This window comes from Neltuma alba, unplaced genomic scaffold (genome assembly GCF_004799145.2).
Source record: "Neltuma alba isolate B1F8T4 unplaced genomic scaffold, ASM479914v2 tig00004456_pilon, whole genome shotgun sequence".
Lineage (NCBI taxonomy): Eukaryota > Viridiplantae > Streptophyta > Magnoliopsida > Fabales > Fabaceae > Neltuma > Neltuma alba.
Window position 1 is genome coordinate 107,894 of NW_021633717.1, and position 17,835 is coordinate 125,728.

Here is a 17,835-nt window from a genome sequence, read left to right on the forward strand (position 1 = left end):
AACTCCAAAAACCTGTATTGAAAATTGATTTGATATATTTACTATAATTAATCTATGTCCATTCTACCTAATATATGTGTGTTCGTGTGTGTGTGTGTGTGTGTTGTGTGTATAGGATAAAGATCACCTAAGTTGTGTTTCCTAATGCTTAATTCCTTTTCAATCATACTGGCCATTCTATGTGCTGCGATATATATATTGCCCCCAATGGTTACTCTGATGATTGGGGCACCCACTTATGATGGTTACTAATGTTAGCGCATTTCATAATTTTTGCTTTGTGCGATAACATGATAGATTTATTATTTCATTCCGTAATAATATATAAAATTAATATTTTATACTGATTTAAGTAATTTAATTTTTTATGATAATATCAATAACAATAAATTATCAGTTCAATTCATTCTTTATTCCTAGCTAATATATTTAAATAATAAGATATGATGAATCAAAATATACGTGTAAGTCTCATCTTTTATTGCTTATATAATGAAAAATCACAAACTTACTTTATTTATCATTCGTGTGTACGGCCTTGGACACACACATAAACATAGCAAACATTCTTTCTATCCTATTTTAGATTTTATAAGTTTATTATTATTTATTTAATTTGGATTATTTTATATATATGAAAATTTAAGTTATTTTTTTATGTCAATAATTAATTTTTTTGCTTGCTCATAATATTCTTCATATTAGAGGTAATATAATTCCAATTAGACATAATCATGTTTAATGTATGGTTAAGCACTAAATATGAGCATATTTTTCAGGAGGGATTTGAGCCTCATCATTTCTCCTTTGATTTTTTGTCACATATTCTTTCTTATATTTAATCTCATCAAAGTTCTCATATTTCTTTTCCATTTTTTTTATGATTACAGATTTATAAATTAATAATCCAACTAAACTCTAAAATTTTGCTAATGATTATAAATCGGAATTGGGACATACTGTGCATATTTCAAATCGAATAGTAAGATATTTTTACTGGGCTGCTCGATCGATAATGTAAATTGAAGAATGATAATGAAGCATGAAGCCTTGGTGGACCAGTAAAGATAAGAAATACACCCCAAATTACCCCTATAAGTGGCCATCGTTTCGTTTCGTGTACAGAACACATGGAGTTAGTGAATCCCATAGCTCTCTAATAATTTTTCTAGCACTATAAAAAATTTTACTCTTTCTTGTACCAAAAATTTTTTACTCTTTCAGCAATAAATGTAGGAACTAATTAAAGAATTATTTACCACTTAATTTTGTTTTATCTTCCAAATTTATAAGGCTTGTTTGTTTGTTTTTTTATTTTTTTGGTTCTTAGAACAATTTTATAAAAATTTTCTTTAAAATAAGATTTGAGAATAAAAAAATATGCTTGAATGATTTTTTTAAATCACATTTGAAATAAAAAAATAATGAAAATAATCACATTTGGCAGGCCTCGGCTACCGCATGCAGTAGGTGAGAAGAGAAGAAGGTTTCACCAATTTTTCAAAAACATAAAAAAAGAAAAGAAGAAAAAATGTTTTAAAAAAATTTTTAGTTTTTAAAACCATATTACTGTATGTTTGTTTTTGTAGAACAACCAACTAAAACAACTTATCAAGTATTTTTTTTGTTTTTAAAAATACAAAATTGTTTTCAAAATAAGAAACCAAAGAAGTTGGTGTAAAGTTGGGGCTTCATGAAAAAATTGTATTTTTCTTCGAATTATCTGTTTATTGATTGAACATATTAAAGTCGGGGTTTCATTAATAGGGTTTTAATGCACATAATTTAAAAGGATATTTTTTACTTTGAGCAGCCAACACTCTTTTTTTTTTATATATATAAGTAATCAACTTAACTAAATTTTTTTAAAAACATTTGTAAGTTAGTTATATAGGTAGCTTCTACATTTTATTCATAATAGAGTATTAATTTAACCCGAATAAAATTTGAAGATGTGGACCCAAAATTTGGGGAGGAATTTCCAAGTTCCAACATTAATGTACAGAGTATCACGACGCCTAAAGGCTTTTAGGTTATTCAGTTGTCCTATTCCTACCTACATTATATAAAGTCATGCAAACAAGCAATGATACATTGTTTTGAGGTTATTTATTCTCCTATAGTTTATAATGTATGATTGCAGAGATTTCCTTTACTTGGTGACATTTGATTTAATAAAAAGTATATAAAAGAATTGCATAATCGTATAGCTGTTAGACTATGAGATATATTTTCTCCTCCTTAAGCTTTGTCCTTGAAATGGAAAAGAAAGATGGTTTGCATAGGGGAGAATAAGAAAGGATCATCTTACATTAAAATGCAGAATTTGATAAAATGGATTTTATTTCATCTTTTTAGAAAATTAATAGAACGTTATCTCAATAACACTCATTTATATTTCTAAAGTAAACCCATTATTAAAATTGAATAATTTCCAGAGATTAAAAAGAGAAACTTGAAGAAAAAACAGAATTTCAATGATCAGGAAGATACTCAGAATACTAGCGCTAAAAAAAAAAAAAAGAAAGAAAAAGCTGAGAGAGCTTCCTCATTTAAAACTTTCGGCAAGTTTAAATTGACATTTTAGGAAACAGGAAAAGATTTAGATAATTTGCAAAACAATCATTTTAATAACTGTTGGTATTATTAATTAACATTAGAATATCACGCATATGCTTATTTTGTTTCATACCAGCCAGTGTTGGTTGTTTTCTTGTTAAATTATTAAAAGATGTCTCTTCTTGCAAGAAGAATATTTTTCCCAAAAAAAAAAATAATCGATTAATTTTCCAAACAGCATCGACCATCATATAAATTGTTGCATGAACAAACAATCTTGAATATCCATTTCAGACTTTTCCTTAAGTTGCTTGCCTCATATTTCTGAGTTCAATTCAATTTTATTATATATATATATATTTTACCATAAAAGTCAAATGATACAAATTATCAGTTTAATTTTTTATGGATTTTCCATTTTTTATTAAAAAACTATTGTTTTGGAGATAGAGTTCTTTTCAAATAAAAAAGAAAAAAAATTAAACTTTTGTTTCGTGTAAGCTTTACGTCTCTATGCAATTTTCATGCAAGATTTATACAGGTATATGGGTTGGTGCCGCTCGGAGGTAAAAGGTTAAGTGATATATAATGAGAACTAATGCCATCACCCAAAACTAATATCATCAAATGTGGAGAGAATTAACGTATAATAATAATTAAAGAAAATTCCTTATTCCAGTAATTTCTACTCGTTGGGTTTTATTTATAAGGTTGAGAGAAGATATTTTTTTAACCTATTATGAGTTACATCGCTATATTACTCTTTATTTAATATTATCACCCAAAAATAATATTATCAGATGTGGACACAATTAATATATAATAATAATAATTATTAAAGAAAATTCCTTATTCCACTAATTTCTACTCGTTAGGTTTCATTAATAAGGTAGGAAGAAAATAATTTTTGTTTATCCTATTATGAGTTACATCACTAAATTTTCAACATAGATGTACAATTTTATTCTTTATTTATTATTATGTAGACTTTTTTTTCATGATATATAATCTATATTAAATTAGGGTAGGGTTGGAAAGTTTTTAAATCTTAAGCATGGGTAATGAGATTTAATATTTTTCTTGATTTTGCTGTAACATGTTGAAAGTAATTTAAAAATTAGTCTAGATATGTATGTGGGTCCATCTTTCATCATATATTCATCTGGCCTTTATTTATACATGCTTCACAGTTTATACAAATTAAAAAATCTTAAATTCCAATAACAATGCCTTAAAATATAACAACTTTTCAACCTTACTTATATTCAACATATGCACTTTTCAAAAAAAAAAAAACAATATATACACTATAATAAATGAAAGACAAAATAGTACATTAATTCATGTTAAAAATTTAATGATGTGACTTGTAAATAAAACAAAAAAAGTATTCTCTCCCTACCTTACAAATAAGACCAAAGGAGTACTTATTTATTATTTTAATTTGTCAATAGATGCCATTTGCAAGAAAAGTCTCTCAACCAAAAGGATAATTAAGTAATTTCCGAATATCCCAAATCACCTATAAACTTCTGGTTGATGAACTCTTGGACATGCACTTCAGAATCTTCATTTGGGTGCTTTACTTCACATTTCCTAGCATCAATGGCAAACAAGACTTGGGTGGTAAGTGTGGTGTTCTGCTTCTTGTTCTCTTTTGTTCACATTACAGAGGCAGGTCAAGACAGAGTCGCCAAAGCTAAGGAACTTGAGGCCGCCAAGCTTTTGAATAAGATGAACAAATCAGCGGTTAAGTCTCTTAAGGTATTGTATGATTCATCTTCTTCGACTAGTTTTGATTGTGACATTTAATTATGCACTTTGGCGGTTAATCAAGAAATTGGTAGCATCATTTGTTCCTCTGAGTTTCGATTAAGAAGAAATTATGTTTGGGTTTTATGATTTATTATTGTTTTGGTTAACAGTTGGCGTTAAAAAAATGCAGAGTCCTGATGGTGACATAATTGACTGCGTCCATATTTTACATCAGCCAGCTTTCGATCATCCCAAACTGAAAAATCACAAAATTCAGGTAAAACATATTAATTTCCTATGATGTTTTATTGTTTTATTATTGGATTTTCAAACTGTAACTCAATTCTGAGGCCAATTATTGGGTATTCAATGAAGATGAGGCCAACATTTCTTCCAAAAGGAAGGTCTTCAGAATCAAAGAAAATTGCTCAGTTGTGGCACCAAAGTGGAAGTTGTCCCGAAGGAACAATTCCTATAAGAAGAAAAATAAAAGATGACATAACGAGGGCAGGCTCTTTCCAACGATTTGGGATGAAGGATAGCAACACCATCCCTAATTTGTCTGAATCACTATGTTCTCCCGGAAGCAACCATGAGGTACTTTATGATAATATTGGAAATGTTGGAACTGTAAAATATTTAATGTGCATGTCATGGAAAACCTTATATTGTTTGATGTTTGCTAATTAAGAAACCTTGCCTTGTGTATAAGCACTGGCTAATGGTGTTGGATTTTAATCCTAAATATAAGACCTCAAACTATTTTGTCTTTCTAGTTATCATTTTTTCTCCAAATTAATTTATCTAACTTATAAATTAATATAATGTTACCAAGGGATATTTTATAGAGATCAGGTCATATTTGTTATAATTAATTAACTTATTCAACTTTCTTGATTTATCCAAATTAGTTGAGTGGCTCTAATGTCAAGAACCAAAGGAAGTAACAGTTTTTGTTGCAGTAGTAAAGATCTTTTGAGTGTTCTCAAAGATATTAAATATATATACGTATATTACACTTCCCATAAAGACGCTTGCATTGTTTGTGTGATTTGCATATTAGATATACTTTTCTTGATGCTTTGATGGTTTGGGTGGCCCCAGTATGCCACAACAGAAGTGAAGAAAGATAAATATTATGGAGCCAAGGCAACCATAAACGTTTGGAGGACACATGTTCAGCAACACAGTGAATATAGTCTCTCTCAAATTTGGGTTATAAATCAAGATGATAATGATAATGTCGAGAGCGTCGAAGGTGGTTGGCAGGAAATTCTGCAGTTTCTTTCACATCACATTCATTTCTCCAACAAATATTACTTTCTGTGTCTATCTAACTAACCCCAGGGTTCACTGTTTCTTGAATTATTTTGGAAAATTAGGTCAATCCACTGTTATATGGGGATGATAAACCAAGATTTTATGCGTATTGGACAGTAAGTTCAAATTTCTTATCAACCCAATAATTTCTTGTTTCTTGAAATCATTCTTTATTGTTATTGTTTCTTTAATATGTGCTTTTTTTTCCCCGCATCCAACAGAGTGATACATATGGACGTACCGGCTGTTATAATCTACAGTGCTCTTGCTTTGTTCAAGTTTCCAATACAGTGGCACTGGGAGCCACCATCCAACCATTATCTATCTATGATGGTACTTAGTATGACATCTCCCTCCTTATTTGGAAGGTACCTTCAATTTTTTCTTGGGAAGGAGGTTATCCTAAATAAACTTTAAAGAACGATGATGAAGAGGAAAATGGGAAGGAGAGAATACTACGAAAGAAAACTTCCAAGAACAATAATATTTTCGGAAGTTTTTCCTCTTGATAGTTCTCTCCATTCTATTTTTCTCCCCATCCAAATGAAGTTTACATGTGTAATTCTGGGGATTTCTCTCAATTTACACATATTCACTGAAATTTTAAATTGTTTATATCTAAATTTTAGTGATACTACAAATTAATTTATATTTTTTTAAACTGATGAACATGGTAACAATAATTAATAATAACAATGACCAGGATCCAAGAAGTGGAAACTGGTGGTTGAGAGCTCAGGATATAAATATGGGGTACTGGCTAGCTTCTATGCTCGATTGTCAGTCAAAGAGTGCAACAATAGTACAGTGGGGAGGTGAAGTACTCCTCTAGTCCTTAATATAAGACCCATTTAACTAATTTGATTAGATTAAAGCTAAGCTAGGTAAGTATTGATATGTATGTTTCCAAAAATATCATAATCATCTTTCTTAATATCCTTCCTTTCTCACTTACTTGATTATGGTTGAGGGAGTATCCATAGGGATAACTTAGGAAAAATTGATAAATATGAGAAATAAATCTTATATTTAGGACCAAAATCAACTTAACAATTAGGTCCTATATTAAGACTGGAGGAGTATTAAACAGGAAATCTAAGGGAGACACACCACAACAGAAATGGGAAGTGGTTATTCTCCAAGGCAGGTTATGGGAAGGCTGGCTAATTTGAACAACTTGCCACTGTTAATGAGAACAATACTCTAGTCACTCCTATAACTTTAAGGTTTTGCTAGCAAACCCATTGACCTTAAACCTGTCATTAACGGTGATGTCTGCTTCTCCTATGGTGGCCCTGGAAGAAACTCAAATTGCCCAATTTAAACATGAGGGACTTTGAAAAGTCTAAATCCATCCATCTATGTCAAGGAAATAAGGGAGTTCCATTGGCCTGCATGGATTGAACTCCGTAGCCTAATCACTAGTACTATATATAGTTAAGACCTCATCTATGGGATGGATATTGTATCCAAGGCCTCATATATAGGCTCATAGAATAAGATTGGCTGGAGATACAATTTTAATAACGCTATGTACATAGTGTTTGGTGTGACATTGTATCAGATCATTGTTCGCCGAATAGCTTAACCGCAAGCGGACGGGCCACAAGTAATATAAAAAGTATTGTTCCCTCAGAGATTAAGGCCAGATAAGTTAAAAATCATATATAATTGTGTTCTTGATTAGGTTAGTTGAAGCAAAAAGTTGTAAAAGAGTTGTGAAATGAGATTAGAAAAAACAAAGATTTAAATCAAAGTGAATTCAACTTGACTTTGAGACAAATAAGGGTCTAGCAGGGTTATTTTTCACTAATATACTTCCTAAAACTTGATTAATCACTTCTCAAATAGTAGTTAATAATAAGTTCAGTTAGCCCAGGGTTCACAAAATTGATTAAACTTTCTCAAATCAAAACCAAATTTTGTAATCTCAATAAAACACAGCAATCTCTTGCATTTGTTTGAAAAGGTTGCACTTTGAAAATCAAAACCCCTTTTTAGGCTATGCTAGATCAATAGATATATCTCTATTCTATCAACAAGCCTTCCATTTAATAAGATAAATTTCCAGTCCAGCACATTTTTACCAAAGGTCAAAGATTAATTCAATTTTCTCAAGCTTCAACCAATCAACTAATCAATCCAAATGATGGCCCGTCACAAGGAAGCAATAAGTTCAAGGTAAAAACAACAAAACATTATCATTAACACTAAAGAGAGAGTTAAAACAAGTCTTAATTCATACAATAGATCAAAATAACCCTAAGATGACTATTCTAGCTACACATGTTTAGCAAAGAGCCACAACTATAAAGATAGTTCCTAGCCATTGCAAAAACAAAGGAGAGGAGAAGAAGAAAACCAAGAAAAAAATGAGGAAGAAGCTTTCAATCTCTTGTAACCTTGAGCCCAATGTTGCCAAGCTTTAAAACCTCCAAACCCTAGTAGAGCAAGCCTCTAAATGAGCCCCAAGGTCGAAGTATATCCAAAAATCACCAGTCCCGCTATGTATATGCCCTAATTTTTAAGTTATAGTGCAAAACGCACAATTGCGAGGGGTCAGACGCCGCGATGGATTTGATCATCTGCCTGGCGGATTACACAGAATGGGACTTTGGGTGAAAGGTTGGGTGCCGCGAGGGATATGGTCCAGAGCTGCAACTCCTTACACCGAATAGCATCTTCTTCAGACAGCCTGAGCACCGTAGCGGATGGGGACAGGTGCCGCGGTAGATCACACTGAATGCCATCAATCTTCTCTATTGGAACCACTGTGGCAGTTGTCTTCATGCGTCGCGGTAGTTGGTTCCCTTTCTGTTTTTCTGCTTCCGGTCCCTCTTCATTGCTCACTCTGGGTCTTTGGTCTACCCTGATTGCCCAGACTCGGTTGAATCCTTCTCCTTGTAATCATCTTTCAGCTCTTGCACTTTCCTACACAAAGAATAGAAGCCTTGCACCAATAATCTCCCAATGGTTAGCCTAAATCAAAGTTCACTTTGACAAATTATGTTTTCTAACTTTAAGAGGAAAATCCTGCACAATTAACTTCCAAAATCCATTAAAGAGTGCTAAAATAAGTCAAATTAGTAGGAATTTCAAGAGGTTATCAATCATGTACAATATAATGTTATTTGGTGTTTGACAATGTATGTCGTGTGCTTCAATTTGTCGTGGAAGGGATAAAATGTATTTCTTTATTGGGGATAACATCACCTTTAGTTTATAAAATTTGACTTTGTTTTAGTTATGGTCTATGAAATGGGAAACTAGTGGTTTTAAGGTTTTAGGGACTTAAAACAATGTTTTAGGAACGTAACTAAAAATCTTTAGATGGATCAAAACGAGGTTGAATTTTAGGGGAACTAAAACCAAAACAAGATCTAATTTTATATACTAAAGATGATATTAACCCTTACGTACTCTTTATATAAATACGATACTCCCTATGCTAAAAAAAATGGACATGTTGACCACTTCTTAAAATTAATGAAATTAGTTAAATATAAAATTTTCTTAAACTTCTCAAAATTACCTTGATCAAGTTGAAGTTATTATTTAAGAGTGAAAGAGTGAATCAGAGAATAAATTTTTTTTTAAAATGAGTGAGAAATGTTTTATTAAATTTTGAAACATTTCTGAAATATAATAGTTGTCGCCACTCAACATTAAAAAAATTGAGAAAATTGCTTAAAAGGATCTGCTCGGCAAATTTATTGTATAAAAGGACCCGAAAATCATTTCAAGGATCAATAATATCCTTTAGGGCAGATAGATATGAGGAGGAAATGATGAAATTGTCATTAAATGAAAACACTTACATATAAAATTCCAGAATATGATCACAAGTTTTCCTGAAAACATAGAACTTTTCCGAATAGTGAAACAATGTTTCTAGAAAACATGTTAATAGAAGAAAACTTTAAGAACACTGGAGAAGCATACATACAATTGAAGAAGACTTAGATAAAAGACAAGTTGGAAACACGATTCCTTTAGTGGTCATGGAAGAAAAATACATACAATTGAAGAAACACGCGTAGAGTGAAAGAAAGATTACATAAAGGGGAAGACAGTTTGTTACGTACATTGTTATATATCTCATTTTTTTTCTTTTACGAAAGCCAACACTATGTACGGTTGCCGCGTACATGGATATCACAGATTTAAACATTAAAAAGTGTCTTTATTTTGGTTATCGTTGTTAATCACCAGGTTCATTTCCCGGGGAAAATCTTGTCATAAAAAGGACAATAAAATTAAATAACTTCACAATGTACTAGGACAAATCAGCCTATAAATTAGTGTCATCAGGTCTTGTATATCCCCTTGAGAAATTTGACAAACGGTTCTTCCTTGATATATATTTGTCACCAACAATGGCAGACAAATTAGGAAACGAAAATACCAGCTGGGTAGAGAAGGTGTTCTTCTTCTTCTTCTTGTTTTTGTTTTCTGTGCGGATGATAATACAAGATCAAGACACAGTTATCAGTCATAGTCATAAACTTGAGGTTGATAAACTTTTGAAGAAGTTGAATAAACCAGCTGCTAAGTCCATTAAGGTATGTAATTCATCTCCTGGTTTCTCATTCCCATTATGTTTGAAACAGTGAAGAAAATTATTGGTAAGTTTTAGTATTTATGGTAGTTTATGTAAACAATTTATTTTTCTTAGTCCAGAGTCCTGATGAAGATATTATTGATTGTGTCTCTATTCTAAGTCAGCCAGCTTTTAATCATCCAAAACTCAAAAATCACAAGATTAAGGTGAAACACTTTGCTTGATTGCTTCATATAGATATGTATAACTTTAGACTCTCGATAAAAAAAAACTCAATCCGATTGATGATTTCATGTTTGGATGAAGATGAGGCCAAATTTTCAACCACAAGATAATATACTTGAAGTGAGTAATGAAATATCTTCAAAATCAAGGCCAATCGTTCATCTATGGCACCAAAGCGGAAGTTGTCCAGAGGGTACTTAACAAACTCAATTATTTTTATATATTTTGATATCTTTTATATGGGTTTTTTCAACTTAATTGGTCCCTTTTTGACCTTAATTGATTTCATATGTTTTATTTTGAATTATTATTTTATAGGGGCAAAATTGTCATATTTTGATTTAATTATGATTAATTGATTTTTAAGGACAATTAATGCTACCTTATTCTTAAATTTTGTTTGCAGGTTTTTGGAAGATTTAAAAATAAAAGTGAAAATAAAAAAAAGAAAATGAAAATAAAAAAAGAAAAAAATATAATTAAAAAAAAAGGGAGCAAAACGCCCTAATAACCTACTATTCAAATCATCATCTTCATATTGGGGACAAGAGGAGAGCGGCGTGGAGAGGGAGATAGAGACACACATGCAGAGCTGACGGCAGAGCAAGAATGAGGGACCTGGAGCGAATAGAGAGGGAGGGAGTTGAACAGAGGCGCAAGAGAGAGCGAGAAGGACAGTGTGGCAGAACCTCCCTTCGGCTCAATCCATCATCTTCTTCTTCTCCTTCTCAGCATCAACGAACAGAGATAGAATGAAGGACTAGTCTTCACTGTGTGTACTGTTCTGTTGCTGTCTTTGATATCTTCACCGTGTTCTCCATGGAAACCTGTAGCAGAGCATTATTTATGGCATTTTTCATGGCAATCCGTGGCTAAGGCTGTAATTCTCTAATTCAATAACAATGGCAGGAGCTCAGATCATCAAAGGGGAGTTTAGTTACTTTAATTTCCTATCCAATAATTGTTTAACAATTCCTAAGTCTTAGGATAGTTATTCTGATTATTGAAAAATTTTTATTGTTAAATCTAATTATATTTGGAGATTATTGTGGCTGGATTATTGTTTAGTATTTGATACTAGGCTGTTTGTAGCTTTGATTTCAATTATGATGTTGTGGTTATGACATTTATATTAATTTTGGAGTTAATATATTGTGATTTTCTAAGGTGGCTTGGAATCTTGGATTATATTGTCTCTTACTAACTTTAATTCTGTTATTTTGGATTTAAGAGTTTTAATTAAGCACTGGGTTTTAGCATCCTTTATCCCATTTTACTATTCTGGTTGCAGTTAGTAAGTTGGGATTTTAGGAAAATATTTTGTGGCAATTTGAGATGGTTCGGTTGTTGGATTAAAAGCTTAATTATAATTCTAAATTCATTGTTTTAACTCTCGTATCTTTTAGAGTGAGGATTGATTGCATTGTTGAATTGGAAGGTTGGTTATTATCATTGTTATTTGTGTGTTTCATTTTTATTTCTTTAATCTTCATTCATTTTAATCATTTTTATATAAAAACAAAAAAAAGTATTTTAATTTCAATTTAATTCATGGTGTTTAATTAGCAATTATCAAATCAAAAATCCTTTTTATAGTTTAGGTTATTTACATTTATTTATTAGGATTTAATTTCATTTTCGGCTCCTCAAAGTGAATACAACTCGGATTGTGCACTATATTGCATTAATTCGGTTAATTTTTGGAGTAACCTCAAAGCGACAAATTAAGGGCAATTACTTCAGTACTATTCTGATAAGAAGAACAAGAGAAGAGGACATACTGAGAGCAAGCCCCATGCAACAATTCGGGAAGAAGAATCTCAAGAACGTCGTACTACCCTTAACCCCAAATGTCGGAGGTCAAGGGGGATCGGATACGAGATACGTACTTGTATTGTCCCTACACACACACACAACCCAAAATGAGAGAGGCTTTAGATTTTGTGTTTCGTTTTGCTTTGTTTGATGTATTTTTCTTGTTTCTTTGATGCTTTTGGAGTTTCCAGTATGCCTCAGTATTTATTAAAGGAGATAAATATTATGGAGGCAAGGGAGCCATGAACGTTTGGAATACTAATGTTGAACAATCCCAAGAATATAGTCTCTCTGCAACTTGGGTTGGAAGTGATGCTGATCCTGAAAATATCGAAGTTATTGAAGCTGGTTGGCAGGTATTCTTTGTATTTTTAAACTGAAGATTGAACAAAAATAATTAAATTAATAATAAGAAAATACTAACATATAAAATAAAACATTTTTTGACTTCTCATGCTTTTGTGTGGATATTTAGGTGAATCCACAGCTATATGGGGATAATCACACCAGGCTTTTCACATTTTGAACTGTGAGTTCAACTTTTCGTAACAGCCCTACATGTTTGATTTGTTAGTTCAGATATTTTTCTTAGTCCTTAGAAATTTCTCTCATTTACCTCTGTATATATGACAGAGTGATTCAAGTAAGAACACGGGATGCCATGATCTTCTTTGTTCTGGCTTTGTTCAAGTTTACTCTGCAGTAGCTTTGGGAAGTAGCATCACGCCCTTATCCCTATACAATGACACTAATTCCCAGTATCAAATCACCATTACCATCTGGAAGTTATATCATTTTACATAATGCCAATTATTAATTATTTGTATTAAATAGGAAGCAAGTAATTTTGATATACTCCTCTTGAAAGTCAAGATAAAAAGATACTCCATCCATTCCCTAATGTATATAAGAGCTGGTTGGAGATTGAATTTGATTCTAAATACAAGACCTCAATTTATTTTGTTGCTCATATTTATTATTTTTCTACAAGCTAATTTACTTATAAACTGATATAGTGATATAGTGTTTCACAAGGGTATTTTATGGAGATCATGTTATATTTGCTATAATTAATTAATTAATCCAACTTTCTTAATATATTCAAATCAGTCAAATAACTCGTATATCAAGGACTAAATGGAATATTATTTTTCCTCAGAATTTTGTAAAATGCCTCACATATTGAAATGTAGAACTCAGAAAGTGCCTTGTATTTGAAACAGAGATAGTAATTAATAATTGTGATAATTAATGAACAGGATAAAGGCGATGGAGACTGGGGGATGCGACATGGCACTGATCAAATTGTGGGATATTGGCCTTCCTCTTTGTTCTCAAGTCTATCAGACAGTGCAACAGTGATAGAGTGGGGAGGTGAAGTAGGAAACTCAGGAACTAATTGACAGCACACAACAACACAAATGGGAAGTTGGGCATTTTGCAGGGAAAAGTTAGTTATTTCAAGGATATTAAATTTGTTAATGGTAACAACCAAATGGTGACTTCTAATAACGTTGTGTCTTACGCTGACCGTTCCAATTGCTACAATGTACTCCAACCTGGCTATTCTGATAATGTTTGGGATAGTCACTTCTATTATGGTGGTCCATGGAGAAACCCTAATTGCCCAGGATCATCTTAGCTTCAATATTGAGATATTTTGACAGATCGAACAAGATGTTGTTATACTCCTCTTGTCTTTAATATAAAACATATTTAACTAGTTTGATTAGATTAAGGAAGGTAGGTAAGTTAGTTAATTATAAGAAATATGACATATTTTTCCTAAAACACCATAATTATCTTCCTTAATATCCTCTCTCCTTTTCTACTTGATTATAGTTGAGAGAGTATTCATATGGGTAATGAAGGAAAAATTGATAAATATGAGAAATAGATCTTATATTTAGGACCAAAATCAATTCAATAATTAGGTCATGTATTAAGGACCAGAGGAGTACTATGTTTGAATATAAATTTAGTATGTATTGTTGGTGATGAATGGTGATGGCGGTGATGAATGGTGATGGCAATGTTGTGAACTCATGCTTTGTCTCAGTTTACAGAGTATTTTTCACCCAATATTAATCTCCGAAAAAAGGTTAGAACGCTAGGAAAAGTTAGAATTAGGGTACGTTTGGATAAAATATATTTTGTGCAATTTTTTTAGTATTAAGAAATGCAAATTGTTGAATCTGTCTAGAATTTTTAGTCTAAAACGTTAAAAAACAAAAAAAAAACATTGGATAAGTAATCAATTAATATAGATATTTTTTTCTTTCCCCCCCTATCATGGCTATTTTTTTCTTCTTTTAGCAAAGGTAAGAAAAAAGTTTAAATTTTTCATTTTCAAGTTATACTAATAAGAGAAAGAAATCGTAGAATTTAAAAGGCGGTCAATTATTAGGCATTGGATCTCAGGTTAAGAGCCCTGTACACTCATCATTATTTGGTACGCAAGAACCAATATCTGTAACATAAAAATTTAAATCTCTAAAAGCTTCAATCATAAATAGTATGACTCATTTTTAAATTTCTGCATTATGTTGATCCACACTAGTTGAAAGGCTAACATATTAAGAAACAGAATTAAGAGTGAAAAGGGGAATATAATAAAAATTATACATGTATTTCTTTTTTTCCGGGAAATAAGAAACATGGGCCCATATTATACCAAGCAGGGTAAATGAATCTTATAGATTACAGCATTAATATTTTTCTTTGTCTGTCTTGTTGCCATTGTTACATCCGGATTCAATTTCTCAGGATAATCTTGCCACAAGATCAAGCACAACAAAATCATATCAGATTCTTATAGTACAAATCATCCCATAAATTTCCGTAACATCAAGTTTTGAACATCCACTTGAGCATTTTCATATAGTCGATTGTTTCATATCTCTCATCTTCAATGGCAGCAAAATTAGGAAATGGGAAGACTTGGCCGGCCAATGTGGTGTTGTGCTTCTTCTTGTTGTCTGTACACATGAACGAAGGTCAAGACACAGTCAACAATGGCCAGGAAGCTACTTCTAGTCAGAAGCTTGAGGTTGATAAGCTTTTGAGGAAATTGAATAAACCAGCCGTCAAGTCTATAAAGGTATATATAGACAGTATATTCATCTTCACGTTTTTTATCAGCAGGTTATTTTTCCTTGTCTTACTGAAAATTTGAAAATTATTTGAGGATTTTAAAATCTATGATTCTTTGTGTTGAACATTTATGATATTTGCTAAAACCAGAGTCCTGATGGAGACATAATCGACTGCGTCTCAATCCTGAATCAACCAGCTTTTGATCACCCGAAACTCAAAAATCACAAAATTAAGGTGAACCAGATTACTTTATTGAGATTCCTCCAACCCTTAGTTTGGCTTCTTACTAATCAGAATATTCTGATGCCGACTCATCATTTTTCATTTGATTGAAGATGAGGCCAACTTTCCGACCTGAAGTAAAGATAGAACGCAAAATGTCTTCAAAGTCGAAGCCAATTGTTCAGCCATGGCACCAGGTTGGAAGTTGCCCAAATAGAACCATTCCTATAAGAAGAACAAGAAAGGAGGACATCCTGAGGGCAAGCTCTATCCAACAATTTGGGAAGAAGAATCTCAAAACTGTCCCTCTTCGTTCACATGTTGCTCGTCAAGGTGGCCACGAGGTATTTATGTTGTCCCTCACTCTACCTATATAAACAAGCTTTTTAGTTTTGTTTAGCTTATCAATATATATATATATATATATATAGCCCAAATCCACATATCTACGAAATTTGGTGTAAGTCACCAACAAAATTTGCTTTAGTTGGTAATTAAGAACTTGCCTTATATCACACGGATATAACATGTATGTGCGAGTATTCTTTGAGCTCACACTGTAGAATTGTGGGACCCACCGCTAAACTTTTTCCTTCTATCTTTCTCTAATTTCACTCTTTGATGGTTTTGGAGGATAAAGTATGCTTCAGTTTTTGTGAAAGGAGAAAAATATTATGGAGGGAAAGCAACTATGAGCGTGTGGCAGCCTGCTGTTCAAAAGGATGAGTATAGTATCTCTCAAATTTGGGTTATAAGTGATGCTGACAGTAACAATCTTAACACTATTGAAGCTGGCTGGCAGGTACATATTCTGTAATTCTTTCGCACAACAAAAATGTAAAATAATTCGTGATGAAAAAAAATACATATAAAACTCGCTTTTGACTTTCTCGTGCTTATTTAAGTGCGTGTGCGTGTACATATATATATGTGTGTGTGTGTGTGTGTGTGAGTGATGAAGATTCATTCATATTATTTATTATCACAATGCCAAGATTACACCAAGGCATCTAGCAATAATATTTTCAAAATTTTCATTTGACTCTGTTATTTATTCTTGATCTCTATATTTTATCTAAAAAATTTTTAAATATTCCGAAGTATCAGCATTAACACTACCAAATTCAAAAGTTAAATACTTAAAAGCCCTCAAATTTATCATTCACATTACACAAATTTACAGGTCAAATTAGGAGTATTTACCATTTATATAACCTAAATTTAAAACTAGAAAGATATTTAATACCATTTACAACTTAAACAATTAATAAAAATTGACAAGTGGAACAATGAGTTCTTATCATTAGAAATAAAAGATTTGTGAATTCGGTCCTTAAGAATAATTCTTCTTATTTAGTTTACTTCCTATCGATCTCATTCTCTATTTCGCTATTGGCCAATTAGGTGCACCCACAACTATATGGGGATAACGCGACCAGACTGTTCACCTACTGGACTGTGAGCTCAAGCTCCTTAGCAATTACACGCGCGCGCACATTCTTGCAATCATTTTCTTTTTTTCATTTTGATTCTCAATTTTTTTTTAATATGTGACACTGACAGAGTGATTCATATAAAAGCACCGGATGTTATGACCTTCTTTGTTCTGGGTTTGTTCAACTTGATGCTGGAATAGCTGTGGGAAGTCGCATCACACCATTATCTGTCTATGGTGACGCTAATTCCCAATATGGTATCACCATCATGATCTGGAAGGTACTTTTTAGTGATTAGATTACTTAATTGGGACAGCACTATGATTTTTCAAAGTAATATAACTCAATCTTTTTGGTAAACGGTAGCTAAACCACTATTTATTCTTGTAGATCATCAAATCAGCATGTGTGAAGATGTCTTGTTTAGTTTGAAAATTGAGATATATATTTGATTGTATTAATGAGCAGGATGTGAGCAACGGAGACTGGTGGATGCAATATGGTGAAGATAAAGTCATGGGATATTGGCCTTCGTCTTTGTTCTCACACTTATCTGATAGTTCAACAGCGATACAGTTGGGAGGTGAAGTAGTAAACTCAGAATCAGAAGGCCAGCACAGCACAACGCAAATGGGAAGTGGCCATTTTCCTTCAGAAGGTCAAGGGAAAGCTGGCTACTTCATCAACATTAAGTATATTAACGGCCAAAACCAACTCGTGCCTGCTGGTAACTTGGTCCCTTACGTTCATCATCCCAATTGCTATGATCTCCGAACTGATCATAATGATGATTGGGGCAACTTCTTCTTTTATGGCGGACCTGGAAGAAACCCTAATTGCCCATGA

The 17,835-nt window shown here is 32.2% G+C and overlaps 1 protein-coding gene across 1 annotated transcript; it reads left to right on the plus strand.

Annotated features, from left to right (window-relative positions):
- The first annotated feature begins 15,146 nt into the window (after nt 1-15,146).
- On the plus strand, nt 15,147-17,835 carry LOC114744829 (uncharacterized). Its single transcript, XM_028932975.1, has 7 exons — nt 15,147-15,335; nt 15,479-15,565; nt 15,667-15,897; nt 16,194-16,355; nt 16,958-17,011; nt 17,117-17,269; nt 17,458-17,835. The coding sequence occupies exons 1-7, from the start codon at nt 15,147-15,149 to the stop codon at nt 17,833-17,835; spliced, it is 1,254 nt and encodes a 417-aa protein (XP_028788808.1).